The following is a 17813-nucleotide window of genomic DNA, read 5'->3' as shown; positions in this document are numbered from 1 at the left end:
GCACATTCAGGAATGTCTCTTCCTGTGCCAGGTTTTGTTGGCTTTTAATCCATTTGCAGTCATGTTGAAAACTGGTTTTGGATGATTTTGAGGGACATGTGTGTAGATTGTTTTTCAGAACAAGATTTCTCTGAAGCTGAGAGGGTATTAGAGGACTTTTAGCTGCAAAAATATATGTTAAGGAAAAGTATTGAAGAAAACCCTGTCAACTTCTTTGCAGATCATCTGGCTTTAGAGAAGTGCTGTAGTTGCTTGTTTTCTGATAAGGTTGAAGCTGCTCTGAATTTTAGATATTGTTTTTTCTGGAGGGGGAAATAAAAAAAAGGCTACTTCACTGTTTTGACAGACAGAAGTTCTGTAAATATTTAAACTTTGGGATCCAAATAGACCTAAATCATTCATGCTGAAATCTTCAGAAAGGTGCTACAAACTATATTTTTTTTAATCAAATTTCTGAACATTTATTCAATGCTTTGACAGTAAGTCTGGTGTTCCTTTTAAAATTGCTTTCCTAACAGTGCTTCTGATATAAGTGTGAGCAAAAGAAAAATAATAAGGTTAATAGCAGCTCTTTGTCTAATAAGGGCAAATGGGGAAAATGTGGGGTTATTAAGCAAAACTACAGGATCCCGGTGTAAGGAAATTCGTATTGAATGCAGGGATATCTTCAAGTAGGTGGTTCAGAAAACTCCTGGAGCAGTCTCTTTTTTTTCCCCTTTTTTTTTTGTTCTTCATGGTAATTCTTTGAATTATTACATTCGCTTGGTGGTTTTTAGTCAATTTTGAAGCTCATTTGAAAAAAAATTATGAAGGCATACTGGTTGCCTAAGCTTCTTTCCTAAAAGTAGTTTTTTAAAGTTTTGGGTTCTTGTTTGAATATAAAAGATAACCACGTAATTATATTCCCTTTCTTCCGCCTAACAAAATAATTCTGTTCTGGTTTAATAACTTAAAATATATGATACATTACTTCATCTGAATAATTTATTAGAATGTCATTGTCTAGATCATTCACTTTGAACAACAAAAAGCAGTTTGGTTTTAATTATCAAAAATTATACAGATACATATTTCAAATATACTTCTATTTAAGATTAATTTTATTAACAAAAATAAGTATATCTGCACTGGAATTATTCATACTAGGTCTCCTTTATAGTCAATATAGACATAGATAATAAATCTAGTCAGAATAATTAGTGAAGCCAACAGCACAATTCATGTATTGCAAAGGTGACCATAAAGTATTTAAAATTAAATATGTGCCAGAAGTGCCTGTTTCTTCCCATTGATTTTAAACGGAATTTAAGAGAACCAGATCAGCTGTAGTTGTCTGCACTGTAGGTCACCAGAGCTGAGAAGATGAATCTCATCCTACATTATACTAAATATGTAAAATTGAATAGTAAGCACCTGCAAAGTTGTAAATAGAACACTTGGATGGTTTTACAATATAAGACATGAATGCTACTTGTGGGAGATACTGCTTGTGGTATAGCGTTAAATGTTTTCCTTTCATGGTGTGTGGTGAATGATCTGTGCAGTGTTTGGATCTGTCCAAGTGGGAGCATTGGTGTTTATGCAGTTGCTTTGTTGCCATTGGACTCAGCTGCTGAATTGGCTTTGCAAGGTCCTTTTTAGATTAATTATTTTGCGTGGTTGTGAGTCTTGGTCACCTTTCAAATTCCTTGGAATATGAAATACTGAAGGGGCCTCTTGATTAGATGTAGGTGAATAATATATGAAGAATATGATCTGACAGGGCTTTGTGGGCATGTTTGTGAAGAAGCAAGAGGACTAAGTGAATTGAAGTGCCCCTGATTTCAGTAGTAGAGCATCTGACTGGATGGTAGAAAATAGTAATTTATAAGGTCATTTTCATCATAGTCTAAAAAGCAGTCAAGATGATGGACAAACAGTAAAAATAGGAAGCCTTTAGAAGTGATCAAGTTCTTACTGTGACTAAATCCTGGAGAAAACTGCCAAAGACAGAAAACAGACGGGACACTTAGAGGAGCAACTACAGATGTTGAGTAGCAGCAGTAGCATTTGCTGTATTCCTCAAAGGCTACCACTCAGTTGGGCACTGTCTTCTAAAGTACAATAGGTAGGCTGAAAAACTCAGACCCTTATCTGACTGACTTCCTTGTTTTCCTTTCCCTAAAGCTCAAAATCTCAGTTAAAAGGAGTTTTCACTGAATAGATGTGTGTGGCCTCCCAAGGTATCTTCCCTGGTGCTCCTCATAAGTGCCTCACAAAATGCGAAACAGGGGTAGACTTTATCTTAATCATAGTCTGACCTACAAGCAAAGATCAAAAGCCAGTCAGCTGCTGTGTTTTTAGCTCTTAAATGTGACTTTTTTCTATTTGACTTCTGATTATTTTAATCTTAGTATATTAAAGATACGTGATGCTCATGAGTTTGTTACTCACAGCCTTTACTCTCCAGTTACAGCTGCCATTCTTGAATGTGTTATTGCTTCTTCTTGATAGGTTTTTTTGCACCCAGAGGAAATTGTTCTGATTTTACTTTGCTTGGTGGAAATCAGACATTGCAGAGTAAGACTGCTTTGTTAGTGATTGGTGAGATGAGATCTATTAATGCAGTGCACTATTAAAGGTTTCTTATTCTGTGTTGTCTGTTCTCCTTCGTAGAGCTGTCGGGAACATTTTATCACAGGCAAAGTAAAATTCTCTTTGGGTTATAGAGGAGTACAGCTTTGGTCCTTGCCAACCAGAATGACTACATCTTTATTTCAACTGATTTTGTTGCCAGGTAGAGTTTGTGACTCCATTGAGTTGATTGGTAAATACTGAATCATTGTGTCAAATGGCTTCACTTCACCCTGGGGTTGGAAGCACACGTGGCTTCCTTACCAGAGAGATCTGTTGGCTCAGTACTGGAATAATGATTGAGAGACTTGCAGTTTCTGATAAACAGAAGTAAATTTTTCAGAAATAACTCATTAATTTTTATACCTAAATGCAAATTCAAGCAAAATATTCAGTGACATTGTATATAGACCCAGTTTTCCTTTTCGCCAAGATACAGATTGTGAAAGATTTGATTTTTTTAAATTCACTTTTTCTTTTCAATTTAATGTAATAAAGTTACATCATTGCGACATTTAAGGAAAATAAAAATTAGCGTCATTAAAGATAAAGCAACATATAAACTGAAGACATTTTTACGGAGGGAGAGAGAAAGATGAGACAACTTCTGTAATACAGTTTTTAAGAAATAGAAATGACGCAAAGCTTGATAGTATTCACTTTGTAATTTCTTCATTATTGCTATATAAATAATATCAACACTAGATACCATACACTGCCAGGTAATTTACAAACTGATCCAAAGATAGTTGTCCTGTGCAGAAATACAAATCTGTGTGTTTAAATGGTGACAATGAACACACTTATTGGTAGTTTCATGTTTATTATTTCATCTCACATTTGTTTGAGACCAATCTAAAAATAATAGTCAACAGTTACATGAGAAGAGAATTCAGCATGGATGGTCTCAGAAAAAAAATTGTGTTCAAAGAAAGGATTTGGAGACAAGGGTGGAAGGATGACACAGATGCATGAGAATTGGTTCTAGCTGTCAAGAGATGTATGTAAGAAAGGGCCAGAGACAGAGATGCAAATCACACAGATTTTGCTTTACAGAGAACTGTCACAAAAGCTGCTGGTAAGCAGCCAGCTTCAGTGGAAGCCACTTCTGATTTGGCACTCAGCTCTATTTCTTTTGAAATCTTACTCAGAATATTGAAATAAAAGCCAGAAGAGGCATGGGATCTTGGAAACAGTATTCCTGACTGTCCAAGGGAAGGCCAAACTTAACTCATAAATAAAAACAATAGTGTTCTGGTTACTAGAAACTTACAGATGTAATTGATACATTTTTGCACCAGGAATTGTTTCATCTCTGTTTTGGTGCTGCTGTTCCTCCTAACAGGCATAGGAACCATAAATAAAGCATAATTTTTCTTTAGCCCATGGTATAACAAATGTAAGGATTAACCAAGTTTTGTGTTCCTCACTTTTAGAGTGCACTGTCTTTGTATCTGTGCTCCAGAATTCAGTTGTATCCCCTTGCCGCTCGTGCACATTCTCCCTCTTTGTGTGTTGTACCAAGCCAAATATCGCTATCTGTGTACAGGAGGTCATACTTAATTATATTTGCTGACACAAAAATCACTAAACCAGAGAAACTTTTCAACCTATTTGCATCTTTTTAGTAAAGAGAATAGAAAATTCTTTATTGATGCATATTTGTAGAAGACCTTTCTGAGGTGCCTACTAGGCCTGATGTTAACATGAATCACTCCAGACCTGGAACTCAGACCCAGGTGCAGACCTACTTTTAATCACTTTAACAGTCTTTTGGAAACCAGCTGTTTGGAGAAATCATAGGTGAAATGATAGCAACACAGTGAATAAAACATGGTAAGGCTTTTTAGAGCCAGTTTAGGAGAGAATGAATACAGTGCTTGCATTCTAGGTAATATTTTTGTACAGAATATTACATCAAATCCATAAGGGAAATAGGCCCAGCAGAACACGTTTAAAGAGTCAAAGATTTCCATTTGAACCTTAGATTGCTCTAAGTAAAAGATTATTCATATGTGCCATAGTCTGGATTTGCTTCTCAAATTGGTGGTTTTCTCTGAAACTCTGCAGAAATTGTTTGAGTACTCAGGAAATTATTTGATGCCTTTTGCCAGATGTACCATACTTGGTAGGAGTCATAGGAGTGGGAATAAATGGAGGCAGAAACAGAAAAATTCTGTTTAGGAAAAATACAGGATTGGAGGCCAGAGTGGAGTACTCAGTGTAAGGGACCTTGAAATGTCTGTGAAGGTTTCAAATTTCAGAAGAAAGATTTAACTTTTACAGACTTCCATCAGCAGTGGAGACAGTAGCACTGACAGCCTCTCAGATGCTTCTTTTGCTCTTAAACCAAATTATCACTGGTGTAACCTCACTCCTTACTACAGCAGGATATTTCTAGTGTTTATGGGAATTCTGGTAGTGTTAGTAACAGTTGTTAGGCAAGGGGTCAATTGAATTAAGACTTACAAAAAATCAGTATAATAGCCTGTGGTTTTTCTTTCATAAATGGTTAGTGACCTGTCAGCTTATTCTTTGGTTTAGAATAGGAATAGTCATTCTCTCCTGTCCAGGGTTTTACTGCATGCAGGAGATTCCTGGGCTGTAAGAAATGCTTAAGAATCTTAGTGAAACAGAGAAGAAACTTTTAAGTACTAAAAAATAACTTTCTAGCGCTGTATAAGGAATAAAAATACCAATAATTATATTTACTAGATGTGGCTTTCAACATCAGGTAAAACACAATACTCTTCACAAAATTATTTCAAACAGTAATGTTTGTTAAAAAAATTTCTTCAAGTGCTTACTAGTACACTAGTTGTTTTCTTATAGTGTATTTGGGAGAACAGTACTTTCTGGTTAGTGAAATAATCATAGTTATTCAAGGTTTTATGCATCAGTATTAGCCTACTGTGTTAAAAGATGAATGATTCAGTAATTGTATGAATTAATTCATTGCAAATGAGTTTTAAATTACTGGGTAGCATGGCTTGGCTTTTCTGTATTTTGTTGTAACTCATGGCTTACCCATACTTCTCTTAATGCTCTTAAAATACTTCTGTTAATGCTCATACTTCTCTTAAAGCTATGGGCTTTAGGTTTATGCCTGCACTGGAGTTTGCAGTATAACTTTCTTTAGCAAGCTGTACTTAAAAGGGCTGTCTAACCCAAGGAGTAGATGGGATGTTGTGAAAGGGAATCCTGTGCAGTTCACCCTGTTGTTGAAGCTCATCTTTTTCTAGTGCCTTACTTGCCTTGCTTAAAGCAACAGTACAATTTTCTGTGTACTTTATCCAGTATACATAAGTGCTTTGCTTTCAAAAATTGTTACTTTCACTGTCTTTGAGCATATTCAGACATGTTTTAGCCTCCAGCTGTCAGAACTACTTTTATCATTTCATTTTACACCCATTTTTTATTTTGGTTTTATTTTTCCACACATAGGTACATTTTTGTATGGTTTTTTATGCTTACATATGTAGCATAGAATCACAGAATGGTATGGGTTGGAAAAGACCTTAAAGATCATCTAGTTCCAACAATGTGTATCTATATATAGCTAAAATATATATAGCATTTGTTTAGAGAGAGTAAAAAACTGTAAATATGGTGGTTTTCATGCCCCAAACATTAACGATTTTATTAAAACCTGAAGAAATAGTTGTGTTGTTAGTTTCCCAAAGTGAGGATGTGTCCCAGTTGTTTATTATTCAAGTTCCCAGCCTTGTGATCTTGACTTTCTTGCTGCTTTTCTGCAAATACAGATAGTAGTAGGTGTGAATGTTACAGCCCTTTCCTTTTTGTCACTTCTTCAACACTTTTATGATGCTTTTGTCACCTCAAGTTTGGATTCTGCAAAGTGCTACAGATTGAAGCAAAATCTGGAAACTGCAACTAGAGTAAAGTCTGTCTGCCTTGTGGTTAAGTGATACTTCCCATAGGCAATGCATATTTTCACTCTATCAGTACATTTCCAAGCAAAATTTAGCTTCTTATACCTCTGAAGTTGTGAGCCAAATTGCAGGGATCTACAGCACGCTCTGTGGAAGTCTTATGCACCAAATACCACTGTTAAAAATGAAACCCTGTTGAGTAATGAATTTGTGGATGTAAAATGTATTAATTTCCCCTTTTTTGGATGCTAGTCGTCTCTAAGTCATGGGTTCAGTTGGGGTTTCCAGGATTGGCTTGACTTCCCCTTATGGTGAAGAGCTGATCACATCCAAGTGCCTCTATAGAATCTGTGTTGCTGTCCCCATCTTTTTCTCTCTCTCCTTCCCATTTCCCTCTGTCTCGACTTTCCCACCTTCCTTCCCCTCCTTTCTTTCTGTCTCAAGTTTCATACTACATAAAGCTAATTCAAACAAGCAAATTCACTTTGGATAGTGTTTGATACTGGTTAGTCTTACCGTTTCATGTGATTGGCTCTGAAGCACTTTGCCTGTGTAGCTAAATCCCTTCCCTCTGAGAACAAACAAAAAACTTGAAGCAAACAAAATATGCTGTCACTTTTTTTTGACAAGATCTTTAATCTCAAGTTTGGCAAATTCATATTGCCTAACAAATCCATCTATCATGTCAGCTATCATGGAATGAAAGAGAGATTTCTCTAAGGAACATTTTTGCTGCCAAAACAGGGCAACATAGAGGAGACTGTTTTATGTTTTGCTCTGAATACTTTGTTGCTACCTATTTAAAAGAATGGTGTTTTAATAATAAGCTTTATTTTAAATTCAAACCACTCCAATTTTCAGGAGGAAGAAGGGACAGGAATCCGACTGACCAAACAGCTATCAAGACATTCTTCCATTGCATGACCAGATCATCTGTGCCTAGTTTTTTCTACTGAAATACTTGTCTAGACTATTTTCAATAATATCCGAAAGGGAAATTCCCATTCACCCGGTACAGCCTCTTCCTTTATTAAAAAAATAGTTTCAGGATTATTCATTGTCCTGAACAAAGCATGGGTGAACTCAGAGAAAGGTGGGATGTATTCAGGTACAACTGAAAGAGGAGATGGCATTTAGATTTTTAACTATAGCATAAGGCAATAACTGAGGTAAATAACTTTTTTTTTGTCAAATTGGGTAAGTTTGTCAGGTTCTTCTCACCCCTGTTCACCAAGAGCACTATTACCTGATTTTGTATGCAGGCAGCACCTGCTTTCAGGTGGCTAAACTGCCTGAAAATGATTGAAACTGGTTTTCATTAGTCTTATGGGTGTGGTCAGGGAGGGTAGAACCTAGGCCCCTGCACTAACTTAGTGGGGATTCCAGAATAGCTGGTTTTTTTCATATTTGCAAACTGGAGTCAGGGAACAGCCTGGAGAGGAGATATACAGTGACTTGTGTAGCCTTTATATATGAGGGGGTTTATTGGAACAGAGCAGTCATTTTTGCAGTGACTTTTTGAATGTATGTGCCATGCTTCAGATTTAGCCTGGTATTACCTTTCTGGGAACCTGAGGGAACAATACCTGTTCTTCCTCCCTTCACACGGAGTTCTTTCAGCATTGCTGTCTCTCTGACCGCAGTCCTTCAAAGAGGTGATCTTTCCTCTCTGCCATTGCCTATCATTTACTCTCCCTTAAGAAAAAAAATTATTTTAGTATACCTCAAAAGGCTAAAGCAAGTTCAGATTCACAGAGCTTGTATGATTTTTCTTCCATTTCAGATCTGGATTGTAACTTCTATAAATCCTTGCTGGAAAGAAGCAGCAGGGAGCTGTATTGTCTCAGGTGCTGTTAGGATTCAGAGCTGTGATTCTAAGAATATCCTGTTGTTTCCCTCTCATTCCTAAGGTGATCCTTTTTGTGGGTAATAGTTTATTTTTTACTTTGAACTGCCTCTAAAGCATTCAAGAGAACACTTAAATTCTTGCCTGCTTCTGTCACCTGTATAGGGGAGAGTTTGCATTATGTTGCACTTCCATATATTCTAGAGTGAAAAAGTCAATAGTCGTTCCTCAATGTGTGCAGTGCTGGCAAGAAAAGTATTTATAGTATTTTAAGAAGGAGTAAGTGCTACATCATCATCTGACTAAAGATACAGAAAAGGAGAATTAATTTTTAAGAAATTGCTCTGTCATTATCTATTTGCAAACTACCAAATGCTATGTGTTATTCAGGACAGAGCAGAAGAAATAAAGTACCTATTTTATCAATCTTGTGGCTTAATAACATTTATCATAATGCAACACAGAATTGTAGAATAAACTTTCTCATACACTGACAAAGTAATGGTACTTAGTGATATTTCAATAATTCATCCAGATCTTGGCTCTCAGCTTCTAAGACGAATGGAGGAGAGCTGTCCAATCATAATTCTCTGTTGAAGAACATTTGTCACTAACACAGCTAATCAAAGTCTTTGCAAAAAGGAGAGCTGTCATAATACACACTTCCCACTTCAAGGAAATGAATGGAATTGTGTGCTAATTATTTTTCTTCTATTTTTTTCCCCCACTGCAGAACTTTCCTTTTCGTTAGAGATGGTAACCCAAATAAACGGAATGTGCACAATGAGACATCTATGCACTTGCTGTGTATGGGACCTCAGATCATGATCTCAGAAGGAGCTCTTCATCCTCGCCTGACACGACCCTCAGAAGACGACTGCAGAAGAGCAGATTGTCTGCAAATGATCCTGAAGTGGAAGGGAGCAAAGCTGGATGAAGGACAATATGAACGAGCAGCCATTGATGCTGTCGATAACAAAAAAAATACGCCTTTGCACTATGCTGCTGCCTCAGGGATGAAAACCTGTGTCGAGGTAAAAGTTCATATATAAGTTTATGTATATTGTTATGAGTAACTGACATGCACAGTGTTTCACAAGGCTATTTTTCGTGGGGAAGGGAATCTGGTATGGTATATTGAATTAACTTTTTATTTTTCATTAATTGGAAAAATTGTAAAGATAAACAGCCCAAAACACACTGTAGAGAAAAATGAAAGAAATGGATTACATGTACATTAACTCCATGACAATAACTCCTCAACATGAAGGAGACTCATGTAGACATATAAAAATTGGAATTAATTACAAGACTGTAACAATGGAGAAAAAGCTTTAAAGGTAGGCATAGGCCTCCTGTATGTGTAAAGTGAAGTGAAATAACTACCTGAGAGAAAATTAGAGCTCTTTTTATTTTGCTCTGCAGCTGAGACTTGAAATGCTGTCCATGTTTCAAGAACAGATTTGATGTCTTTAATTTACAGTGTCCAGCTTTTTTAATGTTCGTGAAAGTAGTGGTTAATAATGAGTAATTTGGAATGACTTTTGAAGGTCTTACATAAGATTTATTTTTAAACTATATCAAGTAATGAGAATGAGTATTTAATTGTGCTGGTAATTTAATATAAAGAACACAAGAACAGACATCTAGCATTTTTGAAAACAGCTAACATCTTCATAAGTCTGTCTATTTTAACATCAAGATTTGTATTTGCAATTGTAACAATTAATTCAGAGTTCAGCATTTATATGTGAAATTTACATTCTTTTTCTTCTGTTTATAATTTCATGTTTATTCAGACTACGCTCAGTAACTTAGTATCATCAGCAAAGTTTATCACCTCTTTATTCACCTTCTCTTCTAGATAACAACTTCATATCTTAAACAGGTCCCAGAACCTCTGGGATTTCACTGGTGACCTCTCTCTGCAGTAAAAACTGATAATCTTTTCTGATGTTCTCTGGAGCTGTTTTTAGTATTGGTATTACTTTTACTATCTTCTAATTTTGTACTGTGACAGATTTAATCAGTAAGCTGCATATTATAATAAATAGTTCAGAAGTTTCATATTTGAGTTTCATTAGGACTCATGAATATAAGTACCATCTGATGCTGGGTATTTATATTAGTATTTGGTCTACTGATTTTTCTAGAACCTCTTGTGCTGAGACTTCAATTTGAAAGACTTTCTTTTGTGTCCTTCATAAAGTATGCATAATACATCCACAGAGAATCTGGGCTCCAACAGTTCATACCATTTTTCTGCTATATGTTATATGAGATTGCTTTTACAGTTTGTCCAGCAACCAACTTCACAAAAACATTGAACAATTTACTGTGTGATGTTTCTAAATTATTTATTTTGAGTTGTTATGCACTTGATATACTGCTCAAAAAACTGTCAGTCTTCTTTATTGTGATTTTGTGTTTACCTTTCCCAGACTTTGTTCTTTACATATTCTTCCTCTGTAGACAGCTTCAGCTTCTTATTTTCCATAAGATTCTGTCCTGTTTGTCTCTCTTCACAGATGATTTTTTCCCACACTTACTTAGTACCACTTTTTGAAAGTAGACAGTGGATTTCTTGTCTTTTTCTTCTGCAAGTTTAATGAATCTTTGGGAATTGTTAATGAGCGGCTCTTTGATGGTAACATTTTGAATTAGGTCTTGCAGACTACTCTGGACAGTCAGGAGCTGTTCCTCCTCTGATGTGTTTGCTGACTGTTTTGTCTATTATCCAGTCACCTATGTAGTCTGAAATTTTAATTTAGGAGTAATTTATTAGCTTACATATTTTCTAAATATACTTGGGAGATGCAGGGACAGAAGTTCCCTTTATTTTTGTGATTTCTTTCTTGCAGCATTTCTATTCTTAGTAGCCATGTTACCTTTATTGTTACAGTTTTAGTCAGGTCATCACCAAAGCTTTTTGTTTGTTTGTTTGTTTAATTCCAGAATTGTATTTCACTAGTATTAGGTGATAGAGTTAGTTTGTTTATTTATTTATCAGGTTTTTTGGGGTTTATTAGAAAATGTGCGTAGCATCGCCTTTCCAATACTGTGAACTTCTCTATGATTCTCGCATTATGTTTGCTGGTTGTATTCTGTCGAGTTTTCAGATATTGTCTGAGAATTCTCATTTAGGTTGTCAATTCCCCAGCCTCAGCGGTGCACCCCCTTGAACTGAATATTCTTCTTTACCTTCGGTTTTTTCATTAGTTCTTTCTGTAGAAGTTCAGATAGTGTCTTTTTATTTCCAGTATCCAACACTTCTTTCATTCTGTTAGTATACAGATCATCCTTAGTTTTTTGAGCTTCTAACAAATGAAAACTCATCTTCCTGATGCCATTTTCTATGCTATTATTTAAGCCTCTGCCTCTCTGGTTCCCTGCTCAGTACTGAAAGGAGTTAAGAGGATGCTGCTGTTAGGTGCTGATATTTACCCTCCAGTAACACAGCCTGAATCTTGCCCCAATACCTTCTCTTTTCTCTGCCCCATGTTGTTACAGCTCCTCAAGCTCCACACCAGCAGTTTGTCTTCAACACATCCTTAGAAATTATTTACATACTTCCTGATTTTCACCAGGGAGGCACGTCACCATGCAGTCTTCGCTGAAGTACACTCAGACCCTGCTAACTATATACATGTAACTGAATGACATATAGGTGTTGTCTGGCTCATTGTTTCATCCAAAATAAATCACGGTTATAAGATTGATTTAGAGCCTCTTGTGATGTGATTTGTTTGTAAACAAATATCAGGCTCTTAGATCTGTGTTACTACTGCTTTTATTTTGATTGTCAAGTTTTTATTCTTTCAGATTTAGTAAAGAAACTAGTTGCAAAGGACTAGGTCTTGTTCTCTTGTTTTAGTGCCACTTATCTGGTCCAGCTTCCTGATAAGTTCTGACTATAGGCATTTCACTCACAGGTGTTTTATCTATCCTTCCTCAAGATGATAGATACATTTGCTTTTAAACATATTTTTATTTACATTATTATACAACAGAGGACAAATGTGCATGCCATATGAGAAAATAGGAGATATCAGCAATTAGCATTTAATGACCTCTGAACAAAGTTGGTGAAAAACACTCACATAAAATGATTTGACATAAGAAAGGTTGTTTCTGGTAGTGAAATGGTAAACAGAAGAAAACTTTAGTAACGAGTTTCCAATATATTTCAGTATCTGGTATTTAGAAACTTAGCCTTTAGATTTACAAGGGATTTGAGCAAGGAGTCTTTTGCATGTTTCTGCCTTCATGTCCCTAAATGGGGCTATTCAGTGGTATTAGAGATAGACACAACAGTTCAGAAGTTTCAATTTCAAGAGCATTAGGCAAATGGGCTCACGCAGTAAGATCCAGGCAGACCGTAATGTCAGAAAGAATCACAGCTGCTGCAGAGTGAATTGTGGTTCTGGGCTGCAGCTTTTAACTGCAGACTGTAAAATCAATTCCTTTTAAACTCATCATTAAAGTTCATGGTTTGTGCTTCTTTACAAATTATCATTCTATTTCTCAGTGTCTGTAATGTGATTCATTAGATAAATCCAGTTACTAGACTGCTAGCTCCCCATTTAATTATATAAACTGGGTTATGCTATCTTGACAATAGGCACTGTAATTGAGTAAACCATTTCTGATTCTAATTTGCTTTCAGTTTGTCTTTGAAGAAGAATTTACAGTCTGATCCACGTGGATTGCTATTTGCCAGAGTTATGAAGTCTTAACTAGTCATGGTTTCTGCATTAAAAACATAATGTACACCCCCAAGTTTAAACTTCTTTATGTGCCCTACGTTGAGGGTAGAGGACCTTGGATCTGAGATATACTAAGTCCTCCAGTCTGTGGTCTGTAGTCCTTCTAACTCCTTCAACAGGAACAGGTTTATGAACAGGACCACTACATGCCTTCACCAAGCCTGAAACAGAGATCAGTGAAGGAATTTAACAATTATCTCTTTGTTCCTGGAAGTATTTGAGGATTAAAATTCTTAACAAAACAAAAAGAGATAAAAAACAGAATTGCCTAATCCTCAAGTTGTCTTCCCTCTCTCCAGTAAACTGAAGGTCACTTAGAACCCCAGGAGTGCCTTTTGCCCATTTTTGCGGTGGTTACTCTCACTTCAGAGCAGCATTCCTTTTTCATTGTCTCAGCACTTTTCAGGAAAACCCCAGTTCTGTATATTTGCCTATCCCTGCCCCACCCAAATAAGAGAAGGAAACCCCAATAGATCCTTGTGGGTGAAGCACCTACTAGCTGACTAGTTCGGAGCTGGCAGTCAAATATGCAGTCTTGATACTGCTCCATTCACATGTGTTAGATTTCTCTGAGCAAAACAGCTGTGTGGAACCCATTGCTAAAGATAGTTTGGGCAAAATTAATGTTCTTGTCTCAAACTATTGAATAGACAATAATAACTTACATGCTGAATAGATTTGATTTCATCCAGATACATTCCACAGTATCACAGTATATTTGGCGTATTAAATGGTATTTTTGCAATTGTTTAAATTGCTAATATGATTATTTAGATTATTAATCTCAATTAATCAAGCAACATAAGGCTTTTTAACAGTGCTTCTAGAGAAATATGGCATCATTATTAAAAACTTCTTGCTTTGCATATTCCTCATCTTGCAGATTACATTTTGAGCTGCATAAGTCTATGGAATGTTCTTTCAAATATATATATATATATTTTTTTTTTCCCCCCTCAGAAGAGGTCTTAGTTGCCTCAGTAAAATTTCTGTTAGAGGTTAAAATGAACAGACAGAATATGATACTCAAGTTAACAAAGTTTTGGCAATGTTAAGTTTAGATAGAACAAAGGTTAACTGTTGGCTGTGTATCTTGGTAGTTGTCCCAATATTATCTGTATTTCTGCCTGGTACTCTGCTATGAAGATCAAATATTCAATGACACTAATATCTTCTCAACTAAATCTTGTCGTTGCACTGGTTTGCAGTATTTTTGGGTTTGCATTTCTTTTTATTTTGGAGAATGTGGGAAAGGTTTCCCAATCTACAAGAATGAATCCGGGTTTGTAAAAAACATTCTGTATTCTGCAGTGACAGGTGAAGGAAATTTTCTCTTCTATTTTCTCTTCTATTCTTCTATTGAAGAAAAAATTAAGGAGTGTCTGGTCATGATCTAAAAGGCTTATGTGAAGAACAGATAACATTGGAGAAATTTGGGGTTTTTTAGAAGTATAAAAATTAGAACCTGAGTTTTAAAATCCCCTGGATAGTGTTGTTACAGACATCATGATCTTAACTTGAAGGCGAGATAATGTTTATAGATTTTATTTAGAAACGAGATGAATCATTTTAGTAATGATATAAAGGTGTCATCATAAATCAACAGAATGGTCCATTTGGGCCTTTAAAATCTGTGGCATATGCTGTCCTTGCTTATATCAGGTCAGTTTATAGCAGAAGAACAAGTTAGCGAGTTAAGCAGAGCAGCACAAGGGTTTAATAGTTAGAGACTGCATTTGGGGGGGGAGGTTACTGGCAGGAGAAGGGGTTGGTGAAATGGCACCATACTAGACTGTATGAGAATTACTAGAATTAGCATTATTTCATTTCACTTTTTTCATGTCCTCAAAAACAAAGTAGAGCTACCAGTAGTATTTTGTGCTCCCTGTGAATTGGTATCCTCTCATCTCTCCTACTCAAGGAATCTCCTATTTTCTGTCAGCACAAGTATACAAACGGTGGAGTTGTACCCATGTAGAAGGAATATTTAAAGGTGTTTCTAGCTCCATCTTGACACATGCTTGAGGGCCTCAGGCCCCTCATTTTCTGTGGGGCACTGACCATATCAGTAAAGCAGAATTTTAATCTTTAAAACCTAACTAACATTGGTTAGTTAGCAGCATTGCCTTGTAACATATTTCTTAGATTTTGTGGTTCTTTGGAATTACTGTGGCTATAACTATAATTATGCATGAAAGTAAGCAGTAATTTAATTAATAACAATAGAGAATCTTTGTTTTCTAGAGATTATTATTATTACTGTATTTTTCTCTGTTTTTCTTGTTCATATTTTTTTGTTCTCTTCTTAACTACTGTGCCTTTTCTTTATGCATTAGAGTTGCTAATTAATAACTGCTTACTTTGCTGTTTTACTTTTCAGCTTCTAGTAAAACATGGTGGAGATCTGTTTGCAGAAAATGAAAATAAAGATACCCCATGTGACTGTGCAGAGAAACAGCACCACAAAGAGCTGGCTCTTAACCTGGAATCTCGAATGGTATTTTCACGTGATCCTGAAGCTGAAAGCATTGAAGCTGAGTATGCTGCTTTAGACAAAAAAGAGGTCAGAGGATACTTTAAATCTGAAGTATTTTATACATTATTTGTTGCAGTTACATTGTGACAAAAGTCTGCAAAGTATTTCAGTAGGTACTCTTACTTTGTATTTGTAAAAAAATTCAAACACAGCTCTTTATAATTTTCAAGTTAAGCTCTGAGAACATAACAAATACATTGTCAAAATTAAACAGAAATTTTATCCATATCTTAATTACCTGGACTGTCTTGCAGGCTGTGAGGCTGGAGGAGATACAGTGAGGCCAGTAAGCTGGGAAACAGTTTCTCTAAACCAAACTTTAATTTTAAAATACTCAATGACACTAATATCTTTATTTAATTTAAACCAAATTTTTTTTTTTTTTTTTGATGCCTTTTTGTCTCAAAAATTAAGACAAAAGAAAATCTGAAATGGAGCAAATCTGTGGAATAGAGTAGGGAAACTGTTTCAGTGGATCTTCCTGGACTGAGACTGGGTTGAATGTTACAAAAAACACTAAAACTGACTAGTGCAGGACTTTAAAATAGTGCATTTACTTTCTTGTTTTATAACATGATGCCTGAAGCTACTGCATACCAGAGTTTGTGTGAAAAACAGGTAATAACAAGTGGTGTTATTTCCAAGTAAATTTTTGAAACAGAGAGACAATTCACTGACAAAAAATTTGCATGAATTCTGTTATGCCTTACAGACAACTGTGATTCCATAAGGATAATTGGACCAAAAAGATTCTGAGTACAAGTTCCTTCCCTATCCATAATCAGATTTTAGTTAAGTAAAATTCTAAATAAGAATACTTTAGTGGTTTGGTCCAAAATACTCATTACTATTTACCTTCTGTGAGATAAGAATTAGGAGAAACGCAAAGCAGGCGCCAAACTTGAAAGAATATAAAGAAGTTTATTAACAGACTTAAAAGAAGGAAAAAAAAAATCATACCACACCTTCAGAACACTTCTCCTCCTCCCCCCCCCCCCCCCATCTCTCTCCCTTCTCCCACTGACAGTGTAGAAAGACAGCCCTTGAGATGTTCAGTCTGTTTACCACTTCTATAATAACCTTGTTCAGTCCATTTAGGAAGAGGAGTCTCTCTTGCCCATGCTATGAAAACATTATCACAACGAGCCAGCCGCCTGGGTTGGTTCTCTGCTCGCATGTGAGTCCCTTCCCCCAGCTTGCAGCTTTTCCCACAACTGCTTTCGAGGGTCCACTCTTGAATTACTGGGCTATAAATTTAAGGTTGAGCCATTCAGAAACAAAAGTTCTCTTCTCTGGGAGCATTTCATCTCTAAGAACAGAGGCCCTCCTCCTTCCCTAGGAGCAAAGGGTCCTCGTCGTCTTCATCTCTAGGACTATCTCTGGGAGCATCTCTAGGAACTGAGGTCTTCTCCTTTTCCATTTGGAGCAAAAGTCCTCATCGCTTCCATCTCTCCCTGTTCAAACTTCTCATGAAATTACAGCTGCTTCAGCATCTGCCTATCTCAGCTTTTGCTCACAAGTGCAAGTTGAACGCTCCACCCCCCCATGCCTTCATGAAATTACAACGGGTACTCTGATACATCATAGCTTTACAACAGAATTTCAACTTTAAGCATCTCCTCTTTCTCTTCCCTCAGGTTTTCAGCTCTTCACAGCACTAAAAGGGTTAATCTCACCTAGGTCTTGCAGCTGGAATTTCGCTTATCACTGTTGCTCACATGATCTCTGCTGGACATTGGTGCAGCTTCAGCTGAATCTTGGCCGCACTGGAGAGGGGGGCAGTTCCGAGCGGCTCCGGCTGCCCATGGCAAGGCAGTGGGGGGGGTTCCGCGGATGGAACAGGGCCCATCGGCTCCAGGATGGCTGTGGCCCAGCCCAGCCTTGCCCGAGCAGGGCCTGGGCCTGGCCCGCTGGCCCCCACACGGGGCCCGCAGCCACCTGTCCCAACACTGGAAACGAGACAGAGTCTGCCTCTGGGTTTTCTATTCTTAAGTGTGGATCACAGAGGCGGTCACAATTTTCAGTGCCTTAAAAATTGTCCATATTCAAACTGGCCACTGATAGGTGCTGTCAGGTCACAGAGGAAGCTGTAAGCACCCGTTTGCAAGATCACTTCCGGGACTATGCTTTGCTAACCCATGACAAATACATAGATAAAT

General features: G+C 36.7%; 1 protein-coding gene across 6 annotated transcripts in view; it reads left to right on the top strand.

The window, feature by feature from the left end:
• Positions 1–17813, top strand: part of ANKIB1 (ankyrin repeat and IBR domain containing 1) — an 89746-nt gene that overhangs the window by 36528 nt on the left and 35405 nt on the right. For 5 of the 6 annotated variants that reach the window (XM_032112311.1, XM_032112282.1, XM_032112319.1 and 2 more), the window contains exons 3-4: positions 9086–9386; positions 15499–15681. In XM_032112311.1, the coding sequence (XP_031968202.1) occupies positions 9086–9386; positions 15499–15681 (484 nt within the window). Of the gene's footprint in view, positions 1–8289; positions 8417–9085; positions 9387–15498; positions 15682–17813 lie in introns of those variants that run through there. The other variant, XM_032112329.1, reaches the window with a different exon arrangement.

Source organism: Corvus moneduloides, chromosome 1 (genome assembly GCF_009650955.1).
Source record: "Corvus moneduloides isolate bCorMon1 chromosome 1, bCorMon1.pri, whole genome shotgun sequence".
Taxonomy (NCBI): Eukaryota; Metazoa; Chordata; class Aves; order Passeriformes; family Corvidae; genus Corvus; species Corvus moneduloides.
The sequence above is the reverse complement of the archived record's forward strand: the minus strand, read 5'-3'. Positions and strand labels throughout refer to the sequence as shown.